This window comes from Megalopta genalis, chromosome 7 (assembly GCF_051020955.1).
Source record: "Megalopta genalis isolate 19385.01 chromosome 7, iyMegGena1_principal, whole genome shotgun sequence".
NCBI classification, from domain to species: Eukaryota; Metazoa; Arthropoda; class Insecta; order Hymenoptera; family Halictidae; genus Megalopta; species Megalopta genalis.
In genome coordinates this window covers 14,247,287-14,271,441 of record NC_135019.1, presented here as the reverse complement: position 1 = coordinate 14,271,441, position 24,155 = coordinate 14,247,287, and the positions used below count along the sequence as shown (strand labels likewise).

The 24,155-nt window shown below is 44.6% G+C and overlaps 1 protein-coding gene across 1 annotated transcript in view; it reads left to right on the top strand.

Annotated features, from left to right (window-relative positions):
- Positions 1-3,404: 3,404 nt before the first annotated feature.
- Positions 3,405-24,155, top strand: part of LOC117221606 (facilitated trehalose transporter Tret1-2 homolog) — a 48,475-nt gene continuing 27,724 nt past the window's right edge. Inside the window, exons 1-2 of the mRNA XM_033472692.2 lie at positions 3,405-3,727; positions 14,719-15,239. Of these exons, the coding sequence (XP_033328583.2) occupies positions 14,945-15,239 (295 nt within the window). The 5' untranslated portion in view covers positions 3,405-3,727; positions 14,719-14,944. The remainder of the gene's footprint in view (positions 3,728-14,718; positions 15,240-24,155) is intronic.

The following is a 24,155-nucleotide window of genomic DNA, read 5'->3' as shown; positions in this document are numbered from 1 at the left end:
GCAACATTTTGATCGGACTGCGAGCCTCACACCTTCGTTTGCCCTTGCACACAAGTTCGCTCGTGTTTACTTGGAAACACACCGACGGGAGGCCAACAAACTCTGGCCCGTCCGGGCCATCAGTAGCCAATTAGTCCGCTGATTGGGACAATAGCCCGAAAATACCTTTGTCCCCCTCTTCGTTCTTCCGCGTTTCGGCGATTTTTGGGGGCTAGTCTGCTTCCCGACCTCGACCCAAGAGCGTCGCGCAACAATTTTCCACCGTAGGTGCCGCCATAATCAGACCGCCCCGGCCTCTCGCAATCGTCTCGGAAAGCGAACCTACTTCCCAGGTGTACCCAGAAATTACCGTCGTAATTTTCGGAGTTCGATTCATCGGTTCTCCGCGATCCGACATTGTTTGCACCGTGTGATCGTTTCTTCGCGCGTGCTTCGCGAATCCTCGTGGCGGCTCTCGTGCTCTCGACGATTGTGCGACACTTTTATCTTGCTAGCATTTCTAGATAACGAACGATTCTTAAACAACTGTGAAAACGTTGCGCAAAAAATCATAACTTTACACGTGCCAGATGACGGATAAATTCGAAATACAGCAATGTCTCTCTAATTGACGCTCGGATTGTCCAGAAAAAGTTGACAATTTGGGGAAGAGGAGATACGATTATTCGAGCCTCGCGGCTCGTTTTTATAGTTACGAATTGTCAACGATTATAAAAACGAGCCGCGAGGCTCGAATAATCGTATCTGCTCCTCCCAAATTGTTCATTTTTGTGCACAATCTGAGCGTCAGTTAGGGAGACATTACTTTTATCCAAAAAGTTGCAAATACTGTCGTTGCAAGACTGTTGGTTTTACGTGCGTCATCGTCGATCAGATTCACAACGAATTACGAGCAGAATATCTGCTCGAAACTAATCCAATTGAAATAACCTATTTCATTCTGACCTCGTCTCAGCCGATTGCAAATATGTACCGTTTTAATGTACCACGATTGAACGAATAAGTTAATCAGTGTTATCGCGTTCCTCGAGATGAGATGCGGGCCAATCGGACTGTTTCGCGTTATGTCAAGGTTGGGTGGAGGTGCTGTTGGTGTAGATCAGTGAGTCTGAGATCGATGCGACCTGTCAAAAATGTCGCCGCATCGGTCGACGTTACGTTTCTGTTGCTTCCCGACGAAATGAAACACCTGAGTCCATACCGCGATCAACGAGGGAACTGAATCAAATTTATTTAGCGCTCTTTCAGTGACAAGATTGTCGCAAATGTAAATTACAGAAGACCCGTGTTTGCTGAATATATTGGCTGAATGACGTGAACGGCACTCGATTCTGTTGAGCAACCTATTCAAAATATTCCCAAGCTCTTAGCTGGGAGCAGAATTTCCGAGTGTCGTAATTAGTACAAACGAATTCATTTTGAAATCCGAATGTCCCCAGGTCTTTCGAACTGAACGCGTCTACAGCGTCTACGTAGTCTGCTTGGCAAGATGTTTTCTCGAGTGCTCAGGAATGTCAATAAATTCTTTCGCGATCTAATTTCCGATCGATGCGCCCTGCTCAAATGGCGCAACCGGGTTGCGAATAAAATCGTTTCACGTGGAAACGACGTATACTGTTTACAAACGTCACGATGATAACACTCGTAACGCGGTCCTCGAGATCTGACCTGTTTTCCCTCGGATTTTTTTCTCATCAGATAAACTTTTCGTTTGTTCGCCTTACGCAAACGGCGGAATCGCGACGAGTGGTGCTCACAGATTGTTCCGCCAGCGATCGAGGAGACGCGAGAGTTTCAAAAAATTGACAAACATAAGCCGGTTTCGATCGTATGGAGCCACGATTAAATACGAATTAAGCCGAGCACTCGAGTACGCGGTTCGACTAAGGCTTACTTGAGGACACGATACCGTGATTGATCGTTCGGGCTTTTTGAGCGATGATTTCTTTGTTTGCGCCCGCCCGAATGATTCTCCAATATTTGTATCGGCCTCGATTTCTATCGATTATCCCTCCCGCCGTTCCCGGCATTCTTTAAGCCGTTTATTTTGAAAGTGGCATAAGTCACTTTTATATATATATTTATATATTATATTATATTATATTTTTATATTATATTATATTATATTTTTATATTATATATATATTTAAGGGTTTGCGTTTTAACACGTTTAAAAATATGGATGCTAACTTTCGAGAAGACTTATTTGTATTTGTTATCTCAGGATGCGGATATTTTTCTCAGTATAAATAATTTCGTATAAACATTAAAAAAATCACCACTTTTCATTACGGTAAAGTGATTTATGCCACTTTCAAAATGAACGGTTCATTTTTACGATTTTATTTCGAGAAACCTCCGCAGAGAGTCTAGAAGTTTGTTACAACGTGTAAAAGTTTCCAACTGCATCTCGTTCAGCATCCTTCATCGCTGTCCTAACAATGGGCTGCTCTTTAACCAGTTAACTCTTTTACCAGTTTGACGAGTATACTCGTCATGGAGAAGTGGCATTATTTTGTGTCTCGACGAGTATATTCGTCGTGCGTAAAAGGTAGTGACCATTGGCTATTTAAATTGTAATTTTAGTGAAAACAAAAACATATCTCAAATTTCAAGACGTTTAGAATATTTCGAGACCAATCCTACACGAAAGTGTTTACATTGTTGTAGAAATAAGATTAGAAAAAGATCACGATATCGGTGTTCGACGCGCAAAGTGCCACTATGTATCGTTTCTTGTTTTGCTGAATACCACTCTGCAGCAGCAATTTGAATTTTTAACTTTTACAAGTATTGGATTTTTTCTGCGTTTCTCATTCGTTTCTGCGTTTATTATCTATGTAGCACATGTTAATGTTAAGTGGATAAGTAAATATCAGTAATAGAATAGTTAATTTTATAAAATAAAACCGCCTTTCTGATCCAATATTTTAACAGCGACACTTACTCTGCGATTGACGAGTATACTCGTCATCGATTGATTCTCGCGACACACATAAGTGCGCGCTCTGAAAAGGAGTCGTCACAGCTAACTGGTTAGTGGCGGCCCTTCGAGACGAAGTTGATATTATGTTCCGAACGATCTGGTTACCATTCTTATTCTGGTCGAAAGAAGTGACTTCTAATCATTAGAAAAATAGCCGTCTGAGAGACCGATTTAATTGTTAAGTCTCTACACCTCTATAAAAGAGTATACACTGCATCCGAGCAGTCCCAATTTTTCTCTCTGTAAAGGAGGACATTTTTGTCTCTGTTCAGGACGTGTGAAAATTTCTGTTAAAATTTCGTGGAATTCTTTCAGGCGTGCAGCTCGCAGGCAAATGCTCGCGCATCGTAAAAAAGCTCCATAATTGCAATTATTTCGGAATAGGTCGGCGCGAACTGCCGGGAGAGAAATCTTGCTAAAATCCGTGGATGTTTTCGCCGAGCAAATCGTTTCACCGTCGAACGAGGCCAGTGGATCGTGTTTGAAGTCGCGATACAATTTCCGATGTCGAATCGGAGCTGATCGACCGTCGCGTTATCAAGGACCGTATTGGCCAGACGAAGATATTCCGCCGAACGATTCTGCTGCAGAAGGGGAGGGGGCATCTCTGTGCCCACACACTCTTGCACCCAATCTGAGACGATTCCTCTTTCCATTGCGTAACGAATTATCCAGGAACCTATAATACAGGTGTTCCTACGTGAAAAAAAGCCATTTTGACAAAGTGCGCGCTACTCGACGGTAAGTGCATCATCGTTCTTTCTCCGTTCGCCGCGTCTCCGGAACGTCTCCTGGTGTATTGTCCCCGACCGGGGTCCCCTCGCTTCCCCGCGCGACCGGTGTGAATCGATTATCAAACGGATCACGGTGCTACTATCGACGATTACGATCGTGACAATCAGCGGAGCATTGAATTCCTCCCGGTGGAAAGCCACGTGACAGGCGGGAATGTTTTTATCGATTCCTAGAGAACTCTCAGAGACCTTGGCACTCGACGAAAAATTGAAAATAGTCGATAACCGATCGAGGACGCGGACGATCGACGCTTTCGCATTTTCTACGGCCGGGAATGGAAAATTGACTACAGTAATGTCTCCCTAACCGACGCTCCGATTGCGCAGAGAAAATGGACAATTTGGGAAGTGGAGATACGATTATTCGTGACTCGCAGCTCGTTTTTTATAGTTGTCGACAATTCGTAACTGTAAAAATGAATCGCGAATAATCGCGTATTCCCTTCCAAAATTATCCATTTTTGTGGACAATCCGAGCGTCGATTGGAGAGACATTGCTGTAATCCGCAAGCAGAGTCGCCTCGAGAATTCTTCACGTTTGAAACAGAGATCGGCGTGGCCCGCGCGAACTTGAAATTCGCAGCTGTGAGACTCGGAGCCCCGTTAGCAACGCCTCAAATGAAGAAATTAACGAACGCGTAATTACCTCGAAATGATTTGCATTGTGCGAATGCACGGTCGGAGTGACAAAAGACACGCGGTCCTGGGCGCTCGATTGTTCGATTCCGAGGCGTCTCGAATTCGAAAGAGCGCAGATGCGGCTACAACGAAAATATTCGATGAATAGCACGACGGAATTTCGAGAATTCCAATGGTGATTGTTCCACGATCGAACAGCTGCTCCTCGTCTCTCTCTCTCTCTCTCTCTCTCTCTCTTTTTGATACAAAGTTTTCGAGTCGGTCGTCGCCGCGGCAGCCTCGGGAAGATCGTTATTATTTCTTCGCCTTAGCTTCGTGCACGACGTTCGCCGATCTAATAACAAGTACGAGAACACGATATTCGAGGATAAATGACAGAAAATTTCCCGCCGGCTTCAAAATAACAGATAATTGCCGGAGAATTTTCCTTCTCATGACTCGCAACTAATTGTCGCCTGTGCAGGTAGTTCCCGGTAGCGTGACGATCTCTCCAAAGGAGTAGGATCCAGGATCGGCGTTCTTGATCCGTCGCGTCATTCTATCATTCTTTCGATCGATCTTCTCACCTTAATTGAAACTGTCGTTATTGCAGCAGCAGCAGCAGCTCGCATTGTCACAGCTTTACTTAACAGGCGAGATAATTGCCCGATGAATCGCTACGATTCGGAATAATCCACCGATAACAAAGTTAACGTTACAATGACGTTAAGGATCTGCTCTTCAAGAGTCGCCTTGGAAACGATTAGCTGCCTGCAATCCCTTCGAGTATTTCTTTTATCGAGATCTACGCTGCCTACACTGACGTTTCGTGCATCGCAGTGGAATTTTTTCCAGCGCGAATTCACGTTATCTTTCGACGGACGAGCAAGTTCGCGATACGGCCGCTGTGTTATTGTTATTTTTGTTGTTGTTATCGTGGGGCCAGTCGGTCTGCCGGCCGGTCAACGACCGGAAGCCCCGGAATTGCATCTGAAATCCGGCGAGATCGTCGACGAGCACCGTCTCGCGCGGCTCGATCCTTGTCTACGCCGACGTCTATTTCTATCGTGGAAACCTTATCGGGCAACGACCGAACGAATTTCATCATCGTTGATCAAATATTTCGCCCACGAGTCTACTCTCTAATCCTCTTTTCGAGCGGCACTGTTCTCGTCGTATCCGCCGACAAAATTGTTTCGCCGGTCTATTGGCGGTCGCCGCGAGCGTAACAACTCTTTCCGCGATCGATGATCGATCTTACGTTGTCAGACCCGTGAGACTTTACTGCGATTTCGCACCGATTATCTCGTGCACGGTGACAAATGACAGACATGCGATCGTTCGGTAAAATTCCTTCGTTCGACGTTCGCTTAATCTCCGGAATTGATCATCCCGTGTACGCCCGATTGTGTTTCGGGCCTTGATTACTATCTCGATTTTTCTTTACGCTGTTTACATTCCAGTGGAAACGTACGGGAAAACAGTTCCATCGACGCTCGCGAATCCTCCGTTGTTCGAATTTGAATATAAATTTGAATCTTCCGATGTGTTCGAATTTAAATTCAAATCTTCCGGTGTTCGATTTAAATTTAAATGCGCAGCTTCCGTCGTTCGAATTTGAATTCGAATGTGATTTTCATACGGGTCGCTATCGTTTAAATTTATATCGCGCATCCGCACAGGTCGCCGTTCTTCGAAACTTAATTCGACGCTGATCCGAACGTGCCATTTGACTATGCGTCGAACCGCTCGAAACCGACGAGATTTCGAGATTCGTAATCGATTTCGTAACGAGCCGGCCTCCGGGCATCTTCAAATAATCTATAATTACACATGATATATCCAACCACGAGCATCCTAATCGAATATATGTCTCTCGTAGAGTGTGAATTTCGGGATTCTTTTAGCAGACGTTTCTGCGGGCTAAACGGAGGTTTCGTACGATGATCGTTAACCGTTTGCGTACCAGATGGTTCTGAAAAAACAGGATCGAAAAGCGCCGAAGAGCGCAATAGCGCTCCTTCGATTATGTGTCGAAGAGAGCCGTAAAACATAAAATAAAACGTTATGAATGAAAACATATATATTAGGTCCACCGGAAAGTTCTGTCCGTTTTTGAATTGAAATAGAACACAATTTTCATACATTTAATAATATTTATTGTAGAATATACTTTCCATCGTTACTTATGACTTCTTGCCAGCGTGATGGCAACTTGTAAATGCCATTTTTAAAAAGTGATTTATTTTTAGAGGCGAAGAACTCAACTAGTGCTTGCTTGACATCAGCTTCAGTTTTGAATTTTTTTCCTGTAAAAAGTTTTGCAAAGAGAGAAACAAGTGATAATCGGAGGGTGCTAGGTCTGGGGAGTATGGTGGATGCGACAGAATTTCCCGGCCTAGCTCTGCGATTTTCTGACGAGTCGCCAAAGCAGCGTGTGGTCTGGCATTATCGTCGGTAGCCATGTTTTCGCGATCGCGTCTCACTTAATAATGACATGAGACATCTTTGTTTCAGTTTATTTAGGAGAGTACATGTGTGTAAATGCAACGATAAAGAGAGATAGTCATATATGTCTCAAATCAACATGTGCATATGGATTGAAACTTGAAGTGACACTATCGGACAGAACTTTCCGGTAGACCTAATACTATTAATTTAGAATAGGTAACAACAAAATGCAAATTGGATTACTGACAGCGATGCGACGCGCGACGTACACATGCGTCTGAAAGACTGAGCACGTTTCGACAAATTTCGGGTGGGCCGTAAGTCGTCTGTTTCGGCCAAATGCCCTGGCTTTTCTCGACACAAAATCTGAAAAGCGCAAAAGTGGCTCGTGGTACGCAAACGGTTAAAATAACCTTGACAATGATCGCACAATTGCAACGATATTTACCGATAAACGGAAAGCGCGCGTGCAGTTGAATATAAAATTCCGAAGGGAAGAATCTTATGCAATCCTTCGATGCAAGATACACAATGTTATCCTACATTCGTTATCGACAAGATTTTCTTTTGTTCTGATTCGCTTTAATTCGAGACGAGCATTATCTACAAGTGCTACCGCAATAACGCGCGCGGCTCGTGAGCTGTCAGGCTCAACCTTACAATTCAAAGAAACAATACCGTTAGAAACAACTTATCGATTATCCGGGCTAGCTACTCATTATCGGAGTAGGAAAATTCTAGTACAGGATACCGATAGCCGTCGTAAGTGTAATTGTGACACTTACAAATGCTTGTTCCACAGAATTTTTACCGCTAGATCAGCCTATCGGACGAACAAAATTTCTTACATCTCTTCCAATACGCTCGCTTCAATGCAATACCAAGAACAAATCTTGCACGGTACGATCCTGTTACTCGAATCTGCTCGCTCTTGCGAATTCTGTATCGCACTTTCTACCTTTTTTCGCTACCTCCGCAGTCGCGTTCAAACGCTCCGCTATTTTGGTTATTAAGGCTAATTCGAAATCTGAACTACGTCTTTAAATATTATATTCGAAATCGTTATTTTGGCTTTTCTTTCTTATTTTCCTGCGATATCTTTTTCATTACTCTATATTATATACTCTTGTTCACTCCACTTTGTCATCTTTTTTGCATCGCCTCATTAACGTCGCCGTAAAGATCTCCTTGCACATTTATCATATTTATAATTGCACTTGAAATGGAAAAACCTTTTCCGTCAAGTAAATATATTACAATCTTTTGCCGTTCATTAACGCTTTGCACTCGAGTGTTGACTCTGAGGCACCACTAAAATTTGTTATATCACCTTTTACGATAATTTTGATATTAACAAAGCTTAGATTTAACAGATTATTAAGAGTGTAACTGTTGCGCATATGCATAAAATGCATTTTGTCATATAAAATAGAAATACTATAAGTTAGAAAAATGATGTTATATTTACAGTTAAAATAGCTTCGAGTGCGAAGGGTTAAATAAATTAAAATGTCCAGCAGATCTCGTCGGCAGCTATAAAAACTGCTTAGAAAGGTTCGCGAGTCCTTTCCTCGTCACGTTCACTCCCGAACTGCTTTCGAAAGGTGGTCTTGCGAGAGGATTTCTGGCGGTTCTGCTTTCGACGGGCCAAGCGCAGTCCTAGGTAGATGATCAATCACGAAGGTGACCCGGGGATTCCCATAGTACTCGAGATCCACGCGCCACGGGTTTCGTAGAAAAAGGCTTCCGTTTTGGATATTAGCTGATCGCGGCAGAACTATTCGACGCGGCCGGCGGTAATCCCCGGATTCCGTAGCTCGCCGACAATTGGCTCCTTCCGTTCGGATCGTCGAAATCTAAGCTGAGATTTCAATCTATCATCGTACGTCGCTCTTTTTCTCAACCGTTTAATAACGAACGATGCGTCTTTCTGATGCAAACTCGACGCTAGCATTCTTCAGTCGTGACTGGCATTTACAAGAATTTCAGCCGATCTCCGACAGACATTTAAGCTGCGAATTTTTTCGCAGATCTACACTTTAACCGTTTAAGCGTCGAAAACTCAAAGCGGTGGACTTCTAAAAAAATGAAAAATTGCACAAACGTTCGTAGAAATTATTAAAATGAATTTATATATAAAATTATTATTATTATTATTATTATTATATATAAAATTATATATATATATAAAAATGAATTTTTCAAGTTGAACATTTTTGAACCCGTTTTCAAAGGCTGTGCCAAAACACAGTATAGTAATGTCTCCCTAATTGACGCTCAGATTGTCCACAAAAATGGACAATTTGCGAAGTGGAGATACGATTATTCGAGCCTTGTAGCTCGTTTTTTTTTATAATCGTTGACAATTGGTAATTATTGGGTTGGGGAATAAGTTCGTAGCGTTTTTATTCGAAGGCGATTTTCTTTGTTGTTTTTGTTAAGCTCGTGAGGCACCCAGGCTCCCAATTTTTCGGCAAATCCCATTGAATGAAGACGATTGAGAATCGTTTTATGATCGCAGTTCATTTTTTCGGCCAATTCACGACTTGTTTGGCGACCGTCCTCCTTCAAAAGTGCTTTGAGACGCTCTTCGTCGAATTCAGAAGGTCTTCCGCTGCGGGGCGTGTCGTCGACGTCGAAATCGCCATTTTCGAACTTTGCAAACCATTTCCGTGCTGCAGACTCGCTTATGACACCTTCTCCGTATACGTCGCAAATGTTCCGGGCTGCTTCGGCAGCTTTTTGGCCTCGATGAAAAGCGAAGAAGAGGTGTCGAAAATGTTGCTTTTTACCTCGTGGATATTCCATTTCTAAGCCTCAAAAGTAATAAAAAATTAAATTACTCAAAAAGACGATTAGCACAGTTTAATAGAGTAGAAAGAGCTCTATCGAATGAATATTATACACTTTGTGAAACAGCAAAAGATCTCGTTGTAACATAAAATAGAATATAAAAACGCTACGAACTTATTCCCCAACCTAATATAAAAAAGAATTGCACGGCTCGAATAATCGTATCTCCTCTCGTCCATTAATAATAATTATTAATAATAATCGTCCATTAATTAATAATAATCGTCCATTTTTCTGGACAATTTGAGCATCAATAAGGGAACATTACTGTAGAAGTTTCATAAATCTGTACTCAACCGTTTGCTATGCCGAGCGCGTATCCTCCATTAAAATTAGTCTACAAAGATCAGATCTACAGCGAACTAGCTATTAGAACACTCGCGCGTTTAAGTTCGGTTTGAAATAAGCCCGCAGACTGTTCCATAAAATTCGAGACGGTGGTTCCCGAGGAAACTGAGCCGGCGATTCGGGTCTCGCGAAACTTCTACAACCTCGGTCCGGGTGTCCGTTTTGCATAACCCTTCAGCAACGGTTGCCGGCGATTCTAATAACGGCCACGCACGTGGCCCATCGTATTGATTTTTCTGGCTGGCACAGGGACGAGAGAATAGGGCAGAATAAGGGTGGTTAAGGGAGGATCGGGTCGCGCAACCGGTTGCCGTCGCGTCGGCCCGCTCGATTTAATCTACACGGCGCAGCGAAACGCACTCTCAATCACAATAAAAGCCGCGCGCGTCGACGAAAAAAGTGCGCTCTCGATACAGATATGATAGAGGAAGAAAAGAAAGTAGATTGCGCGCGTCGGAAATACCCGGTCACGTTATTGGACGGCACGGGATTTCAGGAACGGAATGGAATTGAATGGAATGCAATGGAACGAACAGGAAACTACCGGCGCCGCCGCCGGTTTTCTTGTCGAGTTTCTCCGTCAATTAGCAGCAGTTCAATCGATCGATTTATCGACTGGCCAGTCTTTTCCTTCGTCGAACGAAATTTCAATTAGTTTAACAAATGGAAGCGTCGAATCTTCCGACGGTCGGGTTATTTGCAATGTCGGCGATCCTCCCTGTCTGCTAATTGTCCGAATAAATTACTATACGTCGATCGATTATCTCATTTCCACGGGCGAGAGGAGTTCTGTTAATTCAACAAATGGAAATCGTTTGAAATCGAAATGAAACGGGGAGAACGGAGCATAAAATTTTCCCGCGCTTGTGTACCATCGATGTTGATGTTTCTCTGTCTATCGACTGTCCATTAATTGATTAACTCATCGATCGACCACTCCTTTTCTATGCACGGTTGTCGTTCTATTAGTTTAACAAACGAAAATATGTAAGTAGTCGAGGATCGATAGCGAAACAAGCTTAAAATCAACTGCGTCATCCGCAGTGACGCGGATATTATTTGATCGATTTCATCTACTGGTTTTTCCTTTTCCATCGATGACGGAGTTTTATTACTTTAGCACACTGAAACGCCGTGGAATGCGAAATCACATTTTTATTTATTATAATCCATTTATTTGTAAGCAGGAAAACATATATTCAACTCGTATTCAAACTCATATTGTTCATTTTAATGGAAAGTACTAGTGCGGTGATTATAACGAATTTTTCATTCATTCGACGTCTAACAATAAAGACACCAAAAGGATCAATTACGATACAACTGTCATTCGATTAGTGTAGCGATTTTCCTTATAGGATTCGAATAAAGGAAATTCGGCTTACATTTTAAAGGCTGAAACGTGCGAGTAAGTCATAGCACTGTTGACGAAGCATCGAAGTTTACGCAAGAAAGAAGCTGAGAACCATTTATTAAGTCTGTTCGTGACCTAAATAGGACTTCGATAATTTTTCGTCGATAAAAGACTGGAACAATCCGTTGGAATTTGTTAAAGCGTCGGGGAACGTTTCCATTAATTAAGTACCATTTGTAAACTATCTTGTCGCCGGGTATTATCGTCGGGACAAGATAAAAATCGCTGAAAGTATCTTGTATATTTGTGTTCCATTACTCGACAAGCCTCGCTCGTATTTAAAATTATCGTTCGGGATCGCGAGATAAATTGGTCTTTCGAACTTATCACGTTACAATACATGGCGCTTTGCGGGTGATGGGAAAGGGGAACAGTGAGCCTTGAAACAATCGGAAATGCTCTTGGACCCGCTTCGACAGTATTTTCATACGATGAAAATGCCCGAAGGGAACGCCTGTCTACTCTCGTTCTACTTTCCGCTCGATTTATCGATCTTCCTACTTAAACGATCCGATCATTTCCACCGAAATTCGATTCGACGTCACAGCGTGTCATCGTAACGTCGAATTTCTCGGGACAAGTAGCATCGGCCATTTGGAAACGATGCGACGAGAGCATGCCGGATCAGAAAATTTCGATTAGCCGATAAAATTCTGAATTGCCGGGTCCGCGTAAAATGATCCCAGATTTATTTCACCGGAATGTAGAACTTTATTTCAAGCATTCTTCTGACCTAGGAACAGAGACGTTTCAGCTGGCCGTGAATTTATAGGATTATAAAGTCGGATAGCGTTCGCCTCTTTCGAGGCAAAGCGAAATCTGACCTCCCTGCTGCCGCAATGACCTTACGAAATAAATGTAGATCGTTTTCTTCTAGCGAATCACGATGAAACAAATAAAAAATACCAAGTCGTCAAATTCGTTCGATCGAAGGGAATCGAAGGGTTCGTTTTATCGCTGTCGGCTCGCGGAGGATGCAGAACTTCTGTCTAGGTCACTGCAGACTACTCGACCTTGGCCCTAGGACTGCCAAGTACAGTAATGTCTCCCTAACTGGCGCTCAGATTTTGCAGAAGATTGGACAATTTGGGAAGAGGAGATACGGTTATTCGAGTCTTGAAGCTTGTTTTTATAGTTATTGACAATTCGTAACTATGAAAATGAGTCCCGAGGCTCGAATAATCGTATCGTCTCTTCTTAAATTGTCCACAAAAACGGACAATTTGCGAAGTGGAGATACGATTATTCGAGCCTTGTAGCTCGTTTTTTTATAGTTGTTGACAATTGGTAACTACAAAAACGAATTGTAAGGCTCGAATAATCGTATCTCCTCTCCCCGAATTTGAGCGTCAATTAGAGAAACATTACTGTAATATGGAACTACAGTAATGTCTCCCTAATTGACGTTCAGATTGTCCACAAAAGCGGACAATTTGCGAAGTGGAGATACGATTATTCGAGCCTTGTAGCTCGTTTTTTTTTATAATTGTTAACAATTGGTAATTATAAAAACTGTAGCGACCAGTCGTGCGTACAATGGAAACTTCGGTCCTCGTGCAAACGACCAGCGTAATTTATGACTCTCCTTCGAAGAAGCTATTTTTGAGATGATGAGTCCCAAACTTTGACAACGCATGTTCGCAATAGAGTTTTTTTTAGAAATACCTCAATAGCTAACGGAGACCGTCATAAATTATGAGAGTTTCCGAAGGGTATTCGAACTGGACCCAGCGACCCAAGGGCCATGTGGTCCGACACGGGTGACCCGGAAGAAAAGTTCCACACGTTGTCACGAACAGCTCATTATCCCCTCCGATTACCACGCCGTCCCGAAAATGCGCGAAGAGCGTAAGGGACAGGCGGTAAAAAGGGCAAAATGAACAACGCTGATTGGAAAGGCCCAACGCGTGGGGTTAGCCAATCAGGGTTGTTCAAGAATTTTACCAGGGCAAACGGCGCGTGAAAAACGAAGACTCGGCACTGCACCGCGACCCGTCGAGAGAGATAAAGTCCGCGTAAGAAATAAAGAGGTATTCCACCGCACAAACGAGTGTACAAGTTATTCAGAGCTATACTACCCCAAAAAAAAACGAATTGCAAGGCTCGAATAATCGTATCTCCTCTCCCCGAATTGACCATTTTTCTGGACAATTCGAGCGTCAATTAGAGAGGTATTACATATCCTTGTTTTGCTTCTGCCTTCGATCTATATTTTTCAACCGCGATTGCCGGCGGTTTGCAGTCGCTCGTTCGAAAGGACGGATCCGTGCTCGACGATAGCATTTCCCCGTTGTTGTTTTATCCATTTTCTAATTCTCCGTGAGCATCGAGTGCACGATAAAAAGGCTATTGACGCGGAGATAAAGTGAGAGCGAGCGAGCGTTTAGAAACATCGTCGAATGCCGACGACAAAGTTTAACGTTGGCCAATTTTCATGGAGTGGACAAAGTCGCGGTCGAACGTAGAAAAGTGAGAGAGAGAGAGAGAGAGAGAGAGAGAGAGAGAGAGAGAGAGAGAGAGAGAGAGAGAGAACAACAATCTACACGGTCGAACGTCTCTTAGGCGTGTGTTTACATGGCGGCACCCTAAACGCCGTCAATCTATTCTAGGGCGTGACACCCTGCGTCAGGGTGGCCAAAGTGATTCCGCTCGATAGCGCAGGTCAGGGATTCTTCCTCTCCGAAGTACATAGCCGTAGAACGAGTTAGACGTTATTTAGCAATCGGGATTTTCAGTGAAAAACCGACAACGTTCCTGCGCAATCCTGCGCATTTCCGTGTCGAATGGGCTGCGGTTTCGCGCAATTACGGCATTAAAATACGCAAGAGAATAGCCAGATAACCGATTCATTTTCCTATTAAAATTCTCAGGAAACGAACTTGATTCGCCCGCGAGATTACGCAGAGTTTCCTCGACGCGCCGAAAACCGAGCAAAAGTAGTCCGAGCGATTTACCCGAGGAGGCGCGTCGCGACAGAGCTGAATTCCACCGATCGCTTCTGCAGCCCTGTTAGCCCCTAGGAATAGGGGAACCGTGTCACCCAGATCCGAGCGGCACGAACGTGTTAAAGATCCACTAATAGGGTACTAAAACACGAAACCGTGTCAGAGACCGTGTTACCGTCGCCGTTGTTATCAGAACCGCGGGTAACACCTTTCGGCCGCGGGGATCGGTGGACTCTCGTTAGGGATGCGCTCGCGCGGCGCTCGCCCCGGAGGACCCGCGGTTGACCTTGACCCGCGGATTGGTTGCAGGGTCGAGGATACGATTCGATTCGATTCGGCACGGTGTTTGGATTTGGCTGGCGAGCAGGAGGCAGCAGCGGCGGCGGCAGCGGCAGCGGAGCCTAGCTCGCGACGCGACGGAGCAGCCGTGAAGCCGTGAATCGGTTGGCCGAGGAACGTAACGGAACGAGGAAGGGAGATAGAGAGAGAGGGACGGCCGTTTTATCGAGCGAACGACAGAGAACAAGAGGGAGAAATGGCCCCCACCCACGACGGCAACAAGGAAATAGAGGGGCGCTATAAAGAGCGTAAAGCGTATAAAGAGCGCGCGTATGCCTACAGCCCTGTACCAGCGAGTGGCGGCTCTTCGTCAGTGTGCGATTCAACTACCCTTCGGAAGCAGAACGGAGAGATAAGCGAGAACGGTGTCGGGCAAGCCAAATTAAATCGGTCGGAAGGTGTCCACGAGAAGTGTCCTGTGAGCTTCAGCATCGCCGCCAAGATGACGGAGAAAGGATCGACGAGGCTTCAGTACATCGCTGCCGCCGCAGGTAGGTCTCAGCGAACCGACCCCCAGCACTGTCGAGCACTCTCTGCAGGGGTTGGTTTACACCGGCGACCGCAGCACCGCTTTCGATCGCGCCGGCGAACGGTGGCGCGAACTTTGACGGGCCGCGCCAGCCTCTGCCGAGACCTGCGGCAACCTTGCCGCTCGTTCCTCGGTCACGGTTGCGTTTTCATCGGCTCGATGCGGTCGTGAAACGGCCGGCTAGCACCGCGGGAGGATGTTTGGTGGGAAACGTGGTTCGAGGGTTTCGTTTTCTGGTGGCTGTGGGGTCGTAGAAGGCTGCGTGTCAGCGCGGCGCGTAACTAGGGACGCGAGCTATGCAGTTGGAAATTAATTGGTAGAGATCGATGGGACGACGATTTTTTGTGACTATTTGAGATCCAGGCGCGGCATGAGAGTTGTTCATTTACTCGGGACATTTTGGAGTACGGAGAATGGAGGAAATAGTGACGGTAAAATAAATATTTGATGCTGAATGGAATGATAATTCTGTGAATGGATAATTCGAGAGCTAGTCAATCAATTGATAATTTATGTAGAAGATTTTAGAATACGGAGCACACGATTGACGTAGCAAATGATAGTTGACAGAGGCCTCGGTCACGGTTAAATATTGCCGAGAGAATTTTCTATGCGGAACGTGCTTTAAAGGCATTTATGTATTCTTCGGCCATTCGAGGTGTAGATAAACTCTAACAAGAGCTATAAAACTGTAATTGGAGTGGATAACAGTTGCTAGCTGCCAGCGGCGGAAAATTAATTATTTTATGCGCCCGAGAAAAAAGGGGGAACGAAATCTAAACGCTTTCTAAATAGTCTTTGTGCAACTGCAAAAAGGTAACAGTAATACAGAATATTCATTAGCGGGATATTCGTACTCTGTTCCGTGAAGAATCGATGGATTCGTTTAAAAATATCTGTTGCTCGTTGGTCTGCTTTCAAATAAGCCGACACGTGAATGAGATTCGCTAATTCTTTTTTTGGACGATTTTAGACTAGTTTCTCAATGAAATATTTTCACGTCGATCGTGTCAGAACGAACAACAACGCTCGAATCTTTTTATTGATAGGAAGTCCGATAATCGCGATATCTGACGAGCGTATCGTTGAAAGGTGCGATCTGTGTTTGAACAAATGTCAATTGCGAGCGGGTTTTAATTACAAGCGACGTTCTTTCCGAAGTATTTATTTCGAAATTTCGGCGAATTAATAATTTAACCATAAGGCTAACAAAGACTAAATCTTCGAGGTCTGTGAAACACGTCGCAAGCGCAGCGTTTGCGTCGACTGAAAATAGTCGTCGCTCGCGTTGCAATGTATCCAACGTAGTTTGGTCGGTGATTTGAAACTGAGCGTTGCAGCGATAAGCATTTGTACAGCAACGTCGAGCAAATGCGATTCGTAATTAGTAGTACTAGGCGATTACTGTAGACGCGTTTATGATCTAGGGTAGTACATTTATATTTTGGTTGGGAAAATTCTGATAACAGCTCAATTGTTCTTATCGCTAATAACGTAATCGTTCGGGATACCGTTAAATGCCCATGCGCACTAAATAATAATAGAATTGCGACACTAAAATGCGGCTTATCGCGCGACGCGGCTACTGCGCGCGTCCGACGAATAGATGAGCTTCTCTTTCGAGATCCTCTGCGCAAATTTCAACATTGTTCTTCGATGAAAGTAATTAAAAAGCGGTCGCGTAGCCGTTGCCGCGTACGATTCGCGATGTCTTCGAAAACAGCGGAAACAAAATCGAACGAAAGAAGTCCTCGGAATGTTAACAAACGCGGGCAAACAAAAACCAACGATTGTTGACGTTGCGCCGTTCGCGCGCGCAAACATTACGGCGAAACGTGCAACGCGTCGAACTGTGCCGTTGTTTTCCGAGCTATCGCCTCTTAAACGGTTTTGGCTGGGAAGCTTCGGTCACAGGTGAAGCAAGTTCAATCTTTTGTTATCCCTACGCCGATCAGCCGTTTAGTAAATACAACAATCTATAGAATCGAATCTCTGATCGGCGAGGAGGAGCAAGAAAGCGCGAACTTCCTCCAGCTGGAAAATCCATTTTCCTCGACGAATGTCGCGCAAAGCGCCGATCAGAGGAAACAAACCTGACCCTCGCTTGACTCGGTCGTGTGAAAACGACTCGGAAATAAATCAGACTCGACTAATGAATCCGCGGATTTTCGTTTGGCGGCGATCGAACGACGCATGCCGGAACGTGCCCCATCCTTCCGATTCGAGCTTTATTCGGACTTGTTAAATTCGCTTGTTCACCGCTGATTTGGTAATTCGCCTGACCTGTAACTCGTTTGAATCTGAACCCTGACTTCCGAGCAACGTCGCGGGTCTAATAAAATGAACGAAACAGTCGATATTTTTCGGGAAATCTTCACTCGAAAATGTGCATGCAGCTTGCACGCATTTAACATTCGATGCTCGCGGATCTCTATTCTTGTAATATCGTGTGCGCGGCAATGTCTATTACCTGCGATCAAGTACGCGTTAATTATCCTCGAGGAGTCGAGTTTTGTTCGGTGATAATTCTTCAATTACTCTCGACAGCTTCGATGATTTATTAAACCCTTCGGGGGACGAAGCTATCCGCTTTAATAATGTATTCTTAGACCGACTGCAGGTATCGATTCAATTTTCACCTTGTTAGAGAGAGACTGGATTAAGTCGCATCGCTGGGAAAGGATCTCTGCCGCGTTTTTCTCGAAAAAGAAAAATAACCGCTCCATTGTCCCGCTCGGAGTTGAGTCACTGCGTCATTTTAATATCTCTTGCACTTCGCCTCGCCGGAACTTGCAATCGTCGCGGGCGATTCGAGATATTGCACGCGACTCCGTAAAATTTCAATTAAGTTCGATGACACGAATTTCCTTCGAGGAACGTTCGTCGGTGATCTGAGATAGCAAACGACCCGACGTTCCGCTGGTTCTCTTATGCGTTCGGCAGCCGATTCCACGAGGCTGAGGTTTCTGTTTCTCCGGATTCCGGGTTCTCGAAAACTAGATTTCCATGTATACGAAGCCGAAAGGTCGCAGAGGCGCCGGCATTTTAATAGAAGCCGAACGAGCCGCCTCGCGTTCGCATGACCGATTATTGTACAGCACTTAGCATGCCGTCGTGCTTAAACTTGGCGACGTAGTACGTTTAATTGCGCCCAGAAGTTGTTCGAAAGCGGTAGACATTTTCTCCGATAATCCAACTACTGCTATCCGAGTTACGGAATAACGTGTTCAGAAAATTATCGGCATTTTCAATCGTAATTTCTCGGAGAATACAAGGCGCTCGGCACCTCGGGGAAACGGCGTCGATTAAGCCGCCGCGATTTCGTCGAATTTCCCGACTAATCAACTTTCGTCCCGCTGCAAGACCGAGTCTATTCCGAGGTTGCATTTATATATAGAAATAGAGAGGTGCACCGGCGTTGCTCGCAACGTCTAACGAACTCGGTGAACTTGCCATTGGACTGCCGAAACGAGTAAACAGCCCGATGGTTGGAAAGCCTTCGAGTTTTTACGTTACCTTAGCATTTTCGTCGCAATCGATGCGCGCACGTGTTGCCTTCTCGCCGCATCATCCTCCGCTCGTTATGTTATGTCGCGAACAACAACAACATCTTCCCTTATTTGCATAGATACGAAACGCAAACGTGCGCGAGGACGGAGCACCGTGTTGCGTTCTATTTTTTTCGCGCAAGGATAGAAATAAGGCGTCTCGAATTTAGACTGCAACCTCCTGCGCGATCCACAATGGACTCGCGCGATGCAAAGAGGTTGAAACGAATCGTCGTCGACTCGACACGGGCTAAGCCGAAAAATCGTTTCGCGCACGCTTCACGCCGCCGCGCCGAAAATAACGCGATCTATCTTTGTCTGTCGGATTTTTCACCGCGATTAAGTCTGACGTGTCCGGCGCATTCTAAACAACCCTTTTTAGCCTAGCCGTTGCCACCGAGTAACATTATGCTTTCATTTTCGCGAAGGTTCGTGGCTTAGAAACGTTGCGATCTTCCGCGACGAACGCCGCCTCGCAATTAGTACAGCGCGAGCGGCCGTTCAAAGCGATGCGAGATCAATTGTTAATTGGTGGGAAACAAATATCTTTGTTAGAACAAACGTTGCAGAGGAGATGGCAAAGCAATCGGCAGATCGCGGATTTTTATGCAAAATAAAATGTTTCTGCGTCGACTAGAAGAAACGTCGATCAAAAATGTATTTCTTCGTTGAATAGCGTCAATATATCAAACATAATAGTACAAATATTATTCTTATATTCTTTTCCTTGTCAATATTTATAACCAGTTAACTGTGGCGCCTCTTTTTCAATGTGCGCACCTATACGTGTCGCGAGAAACAAGCGATGACTAGTATACTCGTCGAACACAAATGTAAGTGTCGCTGTTAAAATATTGGATCAAAAAGACGGTTTTATTTTATAAAATTAACCATTTTATTACTAATGTTAACATTAGCATACACTACGTACATAATAAACGAAAAACACGGGAAAAGTCAGATACTTACAAAAGTTAAAAATTCAAAGTTGTAGAGTGGTATTCAGCGAAGCAAGGTATAATATGTAATGGCACTTTGCACATCGAACACCAATATCGTAAATTATTCACATAATTATTCATATTTTTCACTTGTTTGTTTTACTCAAGGCCTGGCCTCAAAGTATTCTAAACGTCTTGAAATTAAAGAATATGTTTTTGTTTTAACTAAAATTACGATTTAAATAGCCAATGGTCACTGATTTTTACGCACGATGAATATACTCGTCGAGACACAAAATAATGCCACTTCTCCATGACGAGTAAACTCGTCAAACACAGCTAACTGGTTAATTACCGGTGATCGTGGCATGTTCGATACGTGGTTTTCCTTTTAGAAAAAGCGAACTTTTTGTTTCATCGCCGCGGAAGGCGAAAGAATTGGGATGCGAAAAGGCTGCAGGGTGTTTCGGATGCTTGTCGAACCGAGGAAATCGCGGGGCTGGAAAGAGTGACAACGGGGGGGAAAAAAGGGCGATATCGAATCGGCTGTCAATCAGAGAAATATCCATACACGCGAGGATTCTGTTGAATGTTTAATTTCAGCTGTCCCGTCGCTAAATATTTGATCGCGGCGCGCTCTGAGCGGACTTTTATCGGGGACGGGCCGCGACATTCGAAATTTATTATCGCCGACTGGAAGGCGACGCGCACCTTTTCGTTCTAATTATAGACGCCGAATAGGAAATGCACATTTATATTTTCGTTCGCGAAACCGGCTCGGCTTTCGCGCGAGATCGCGTAACGAGAGAGTAAACACGAGATTTATTCCGGGATTAATAAAACTGCAGCGCTTCGTTCACACGTTTGATTCTCTTCCGTATCTTTGTTTGGCAAAAATTACGCGAACGGCGGAGAGGAGCAGCAGCAACGCCGTTGAAACTTCTCCATTTTATAATTAGAATCCTCGCGTTTGTTTTGGAACACCGTATCTTTATCTCTCATTCCATGCCGCGCGATTACGAGCTGGCTGATGAAAGCAGCTTGATTAAACCGGCGCGCAGAATTTAAATAAACAATCCCGCTATTGGACCACCGTTCCTCGCCGTCCAGCTTCTTCGTGCAAACGGATTATTACTTAATTCCGTTTATTATCTCGCCAGCCAGGATTACCAGCCGCTTAACAGCGATAATCCGCGGAATTAGAAAACGCGGACAACAGGTCAACCGGTGATAAATCCGGCCGAAACATTCTGGAAACGTTCTGGCGAAGTTTCGGCTTAATTACGCCCGCGAAACCGTAGTTAGCAACTGCGAAATCGTATTAACCGTAGTCTAGGATAAAATAGAAGTTCGTGGCCGCTGTAATGGGTTCGAGGGTGTGTGGCGTAAACTTCGCGTCTCGTGTTCTCGGAAAGCGCAGGATACCCTTAGCGCGCTGTCGTCTGGAATGGAAATTTGTTGTACGAAATCCCAGATATTCGACTTGCCGCCGAGCAATTTCAGGGATAAGAGAGAAACCGCGCGGGCCCCGATCTTCGTCGGCGGAAAGAACGTTTTCTTTGATTAAATTTCGAAGCTCCCTCGCGGATGCAAAACCTGCGGGGCGACGCAATCTTCGCGGTCCTGCAAACCACGGCGGATTAGACAAGCCTCGGTCGATTCGGGTGTTCCACGTGCGAGACTCGTAAACTGCCGAGAATTCGCGGACGTCGCTAATTTGCGGAGATCTCGGTAGATTCGCTCTTGAACCAGTTTCCAAGTCTTCGCTCCATTCATTCGATTAGCATGGAAAAAAAGAAGAAGAATTGGCAGGAAACTCTTGTTAGATCTCGAGGCAAAAGCAGAGATTTTCCGACGCATCTGGCTCGTGAGTGAAACAATATTCTCTCTCCGCGATTCTTTCTCATAATTACGACGAGGTTAATAAGGACGTGATCTGATCACGATTGCGATCTTCGCCGGCTAAGATTCAATTCGGACGCACGCCGGATGCGAAGCGTTTAATATTCGCCGCATTCGAGGACGCGGATCTACGAGCTCGTCGCGATTATTGCTCGCACGTAAATCTTACGGCCTCCGCACGTTTCGCCGCGTTCGTCGATTACGGACAAGCTGCTCGCCGTCGATCGTTCGCGGACGTTAAAAGTGATCGGTTTCGATACGCGGCCAGCGAAACGATCAAATAACGATATAATAATATTGTTACGGCGACTTGTCCAAATCAAGTCGCTGTAATGTGAAACTGCCCTGTTGTGAATAACTCCTTAAAGAATAATAGAAGATAGGGGTTGCCACGGAAGTGTGTTACCAACGGACAATCGAAGAGTCGAGATCGGACCGTCGAACGAGCAACATTTCAAATTGAAAGGTCTGAATTATAATTGTATCGAGTTGAGTTATAGTTTAACCCTTTTAGTGTCATGCGAAAAAGAGGTGCCTATGCGAGAATAACCGGCCGAATTTCACGGTTTTACTAGGGTTTGGGAAAATGCTCGTAAAAACCAAACAAGAAACAATATTTACATGATTCGAAAAGCAGTAAATTAAGGACGAAATAGAGAACAAAACGATGACACTAGATTTTCTATATTCATTGAAAATAATATAAATAACAAAGGTATAAAAGATCGTAAAGAAAGTAAAAGTCCAGTTCTCTCATACAAAACGTATTTGCACATGCAAAAAGTCATCTTTTCATCATAATTTTATATAGATCATTTATTACAAAGTATATACTTTGCATTTCTGATATATTTTGTAACAAGATAAATAATATTACATAACAAACATAAAAAATAACTCGAAGGTACATGGTAAGCGCCGGACGGATTATCTCTTCCGAAATATGTAATTGTTATAGGTAATATAACATTGCCGAAACAAAATTATGTTGTCATAAATATGTTTGTGATATAATTTTGTATAATACTTCATTATAATAACATAAATATTTATATTTATATTTATATATTGTAAATGTGTAAAATTTTGTTATTATAAAGCGCTATAAGGCGCGGGCCGATATATCGGCTTTGGCACTTCTCGCCAGTGCAGCAAGAGCCGATATATCGGCCTCCGGCACTAAAAGGGTTAAATATTGTAAATAAAATGCCGCGACGCGAGAGAAACGGAGTGATTCGCATCAATATCATTATTATTATATATAATAATCGCGAACTGCCCGATCAACGTCGCATTATTATTTCGTCTCGGTCGCGCGGAATTCATTTCGCCGCGATTAGTTCCACACGTCGGTTCTAATCGCAGCTCCAGCAAACAGATTCGTGGACCTTGACAATGAAATTGGTTTTTCTCCTGCGATGCCAAGTTTATCGAGCGAATATTTTCGAGCGTAGGCGTGTTATTCGCGTTCGGTCTCGGGATGGAGAACACGGTGTAAATCCTTGGAATCGCCGAATTTATCCTTCTTCGAGATTCGAGGCTCGCGCGCGCGTCTAGAAGCGGAAGCGGACCGGTGATAAACGAGATGCTGGGGATCGTCGGGATGGTGGTTTCGAAACTCCGAAGGAGACGCAACGTTTCGTCGGGCCCGTCGAGTATAGGTCGCTCACCAAAGTGTGTATCCTTGAATTCGGCTGCACTCCGGCAAATGAATTTTAACGTGGAAAAATGTACGAAGATCCGAACGCGACCGAGAAAAATTCGTTTCAAAATCGCGCGGCGTGTGCGGACCAAGGAGATGCTTTCTGGGGACAACTGTACCGGTGCTCGCAGATCTCAGAATTTTCGCCGTTTTTTCCACGGAACCCGAACGACGAATAATAGCTCAAAGAGCCATCCGAACCCTGATATTCCCACCGGATAATTTCCTCCAGGAGTGATCAAAGCGACTTTGCGATCTCCCTTTTCGCGAAGGAGTCTCTTTTTCGCGCAGGAATTTCGGTCGCGACGCGAAGTCGTTCTCTCTAGATTGAAAATCAAGGCTCTCCGAGGTTTTTTCCGCTGCGACGCGGCGGGGTTTCTCACTCTGGCGAACGATCGACCGATTATCTCTCAATCGGCTCGGAAACGCGGGGCTCGACCCCGGCGAAGTCATTAAATTTCGCCAATGGAACGAAGACGAAGTGCTCGTTAAAGCGGCTTTACCGCCTCGTGTCTCGCGGCGCTGTTAGTTCGCGCGGTATAGCGTTTCTGGGTGAGATGTTACGGCTACCCAATTACGTTAAAGTAAAGAAAAGATCCGCTATCTGAGACGAGCACGACGGGTTGATCCGTTATTATCATCATCGTAATCGTGTCCATTGGCCGAGCAAAAAAGTTCCACTTCGCCTTTGTACGCGCGATGATCCGATCGATCTACGAGAGCAATTAACTTGATTTAGTTGGCATCCCCGATAAAGAGCCAAGGCTGCCGGATAATCTTTCGGG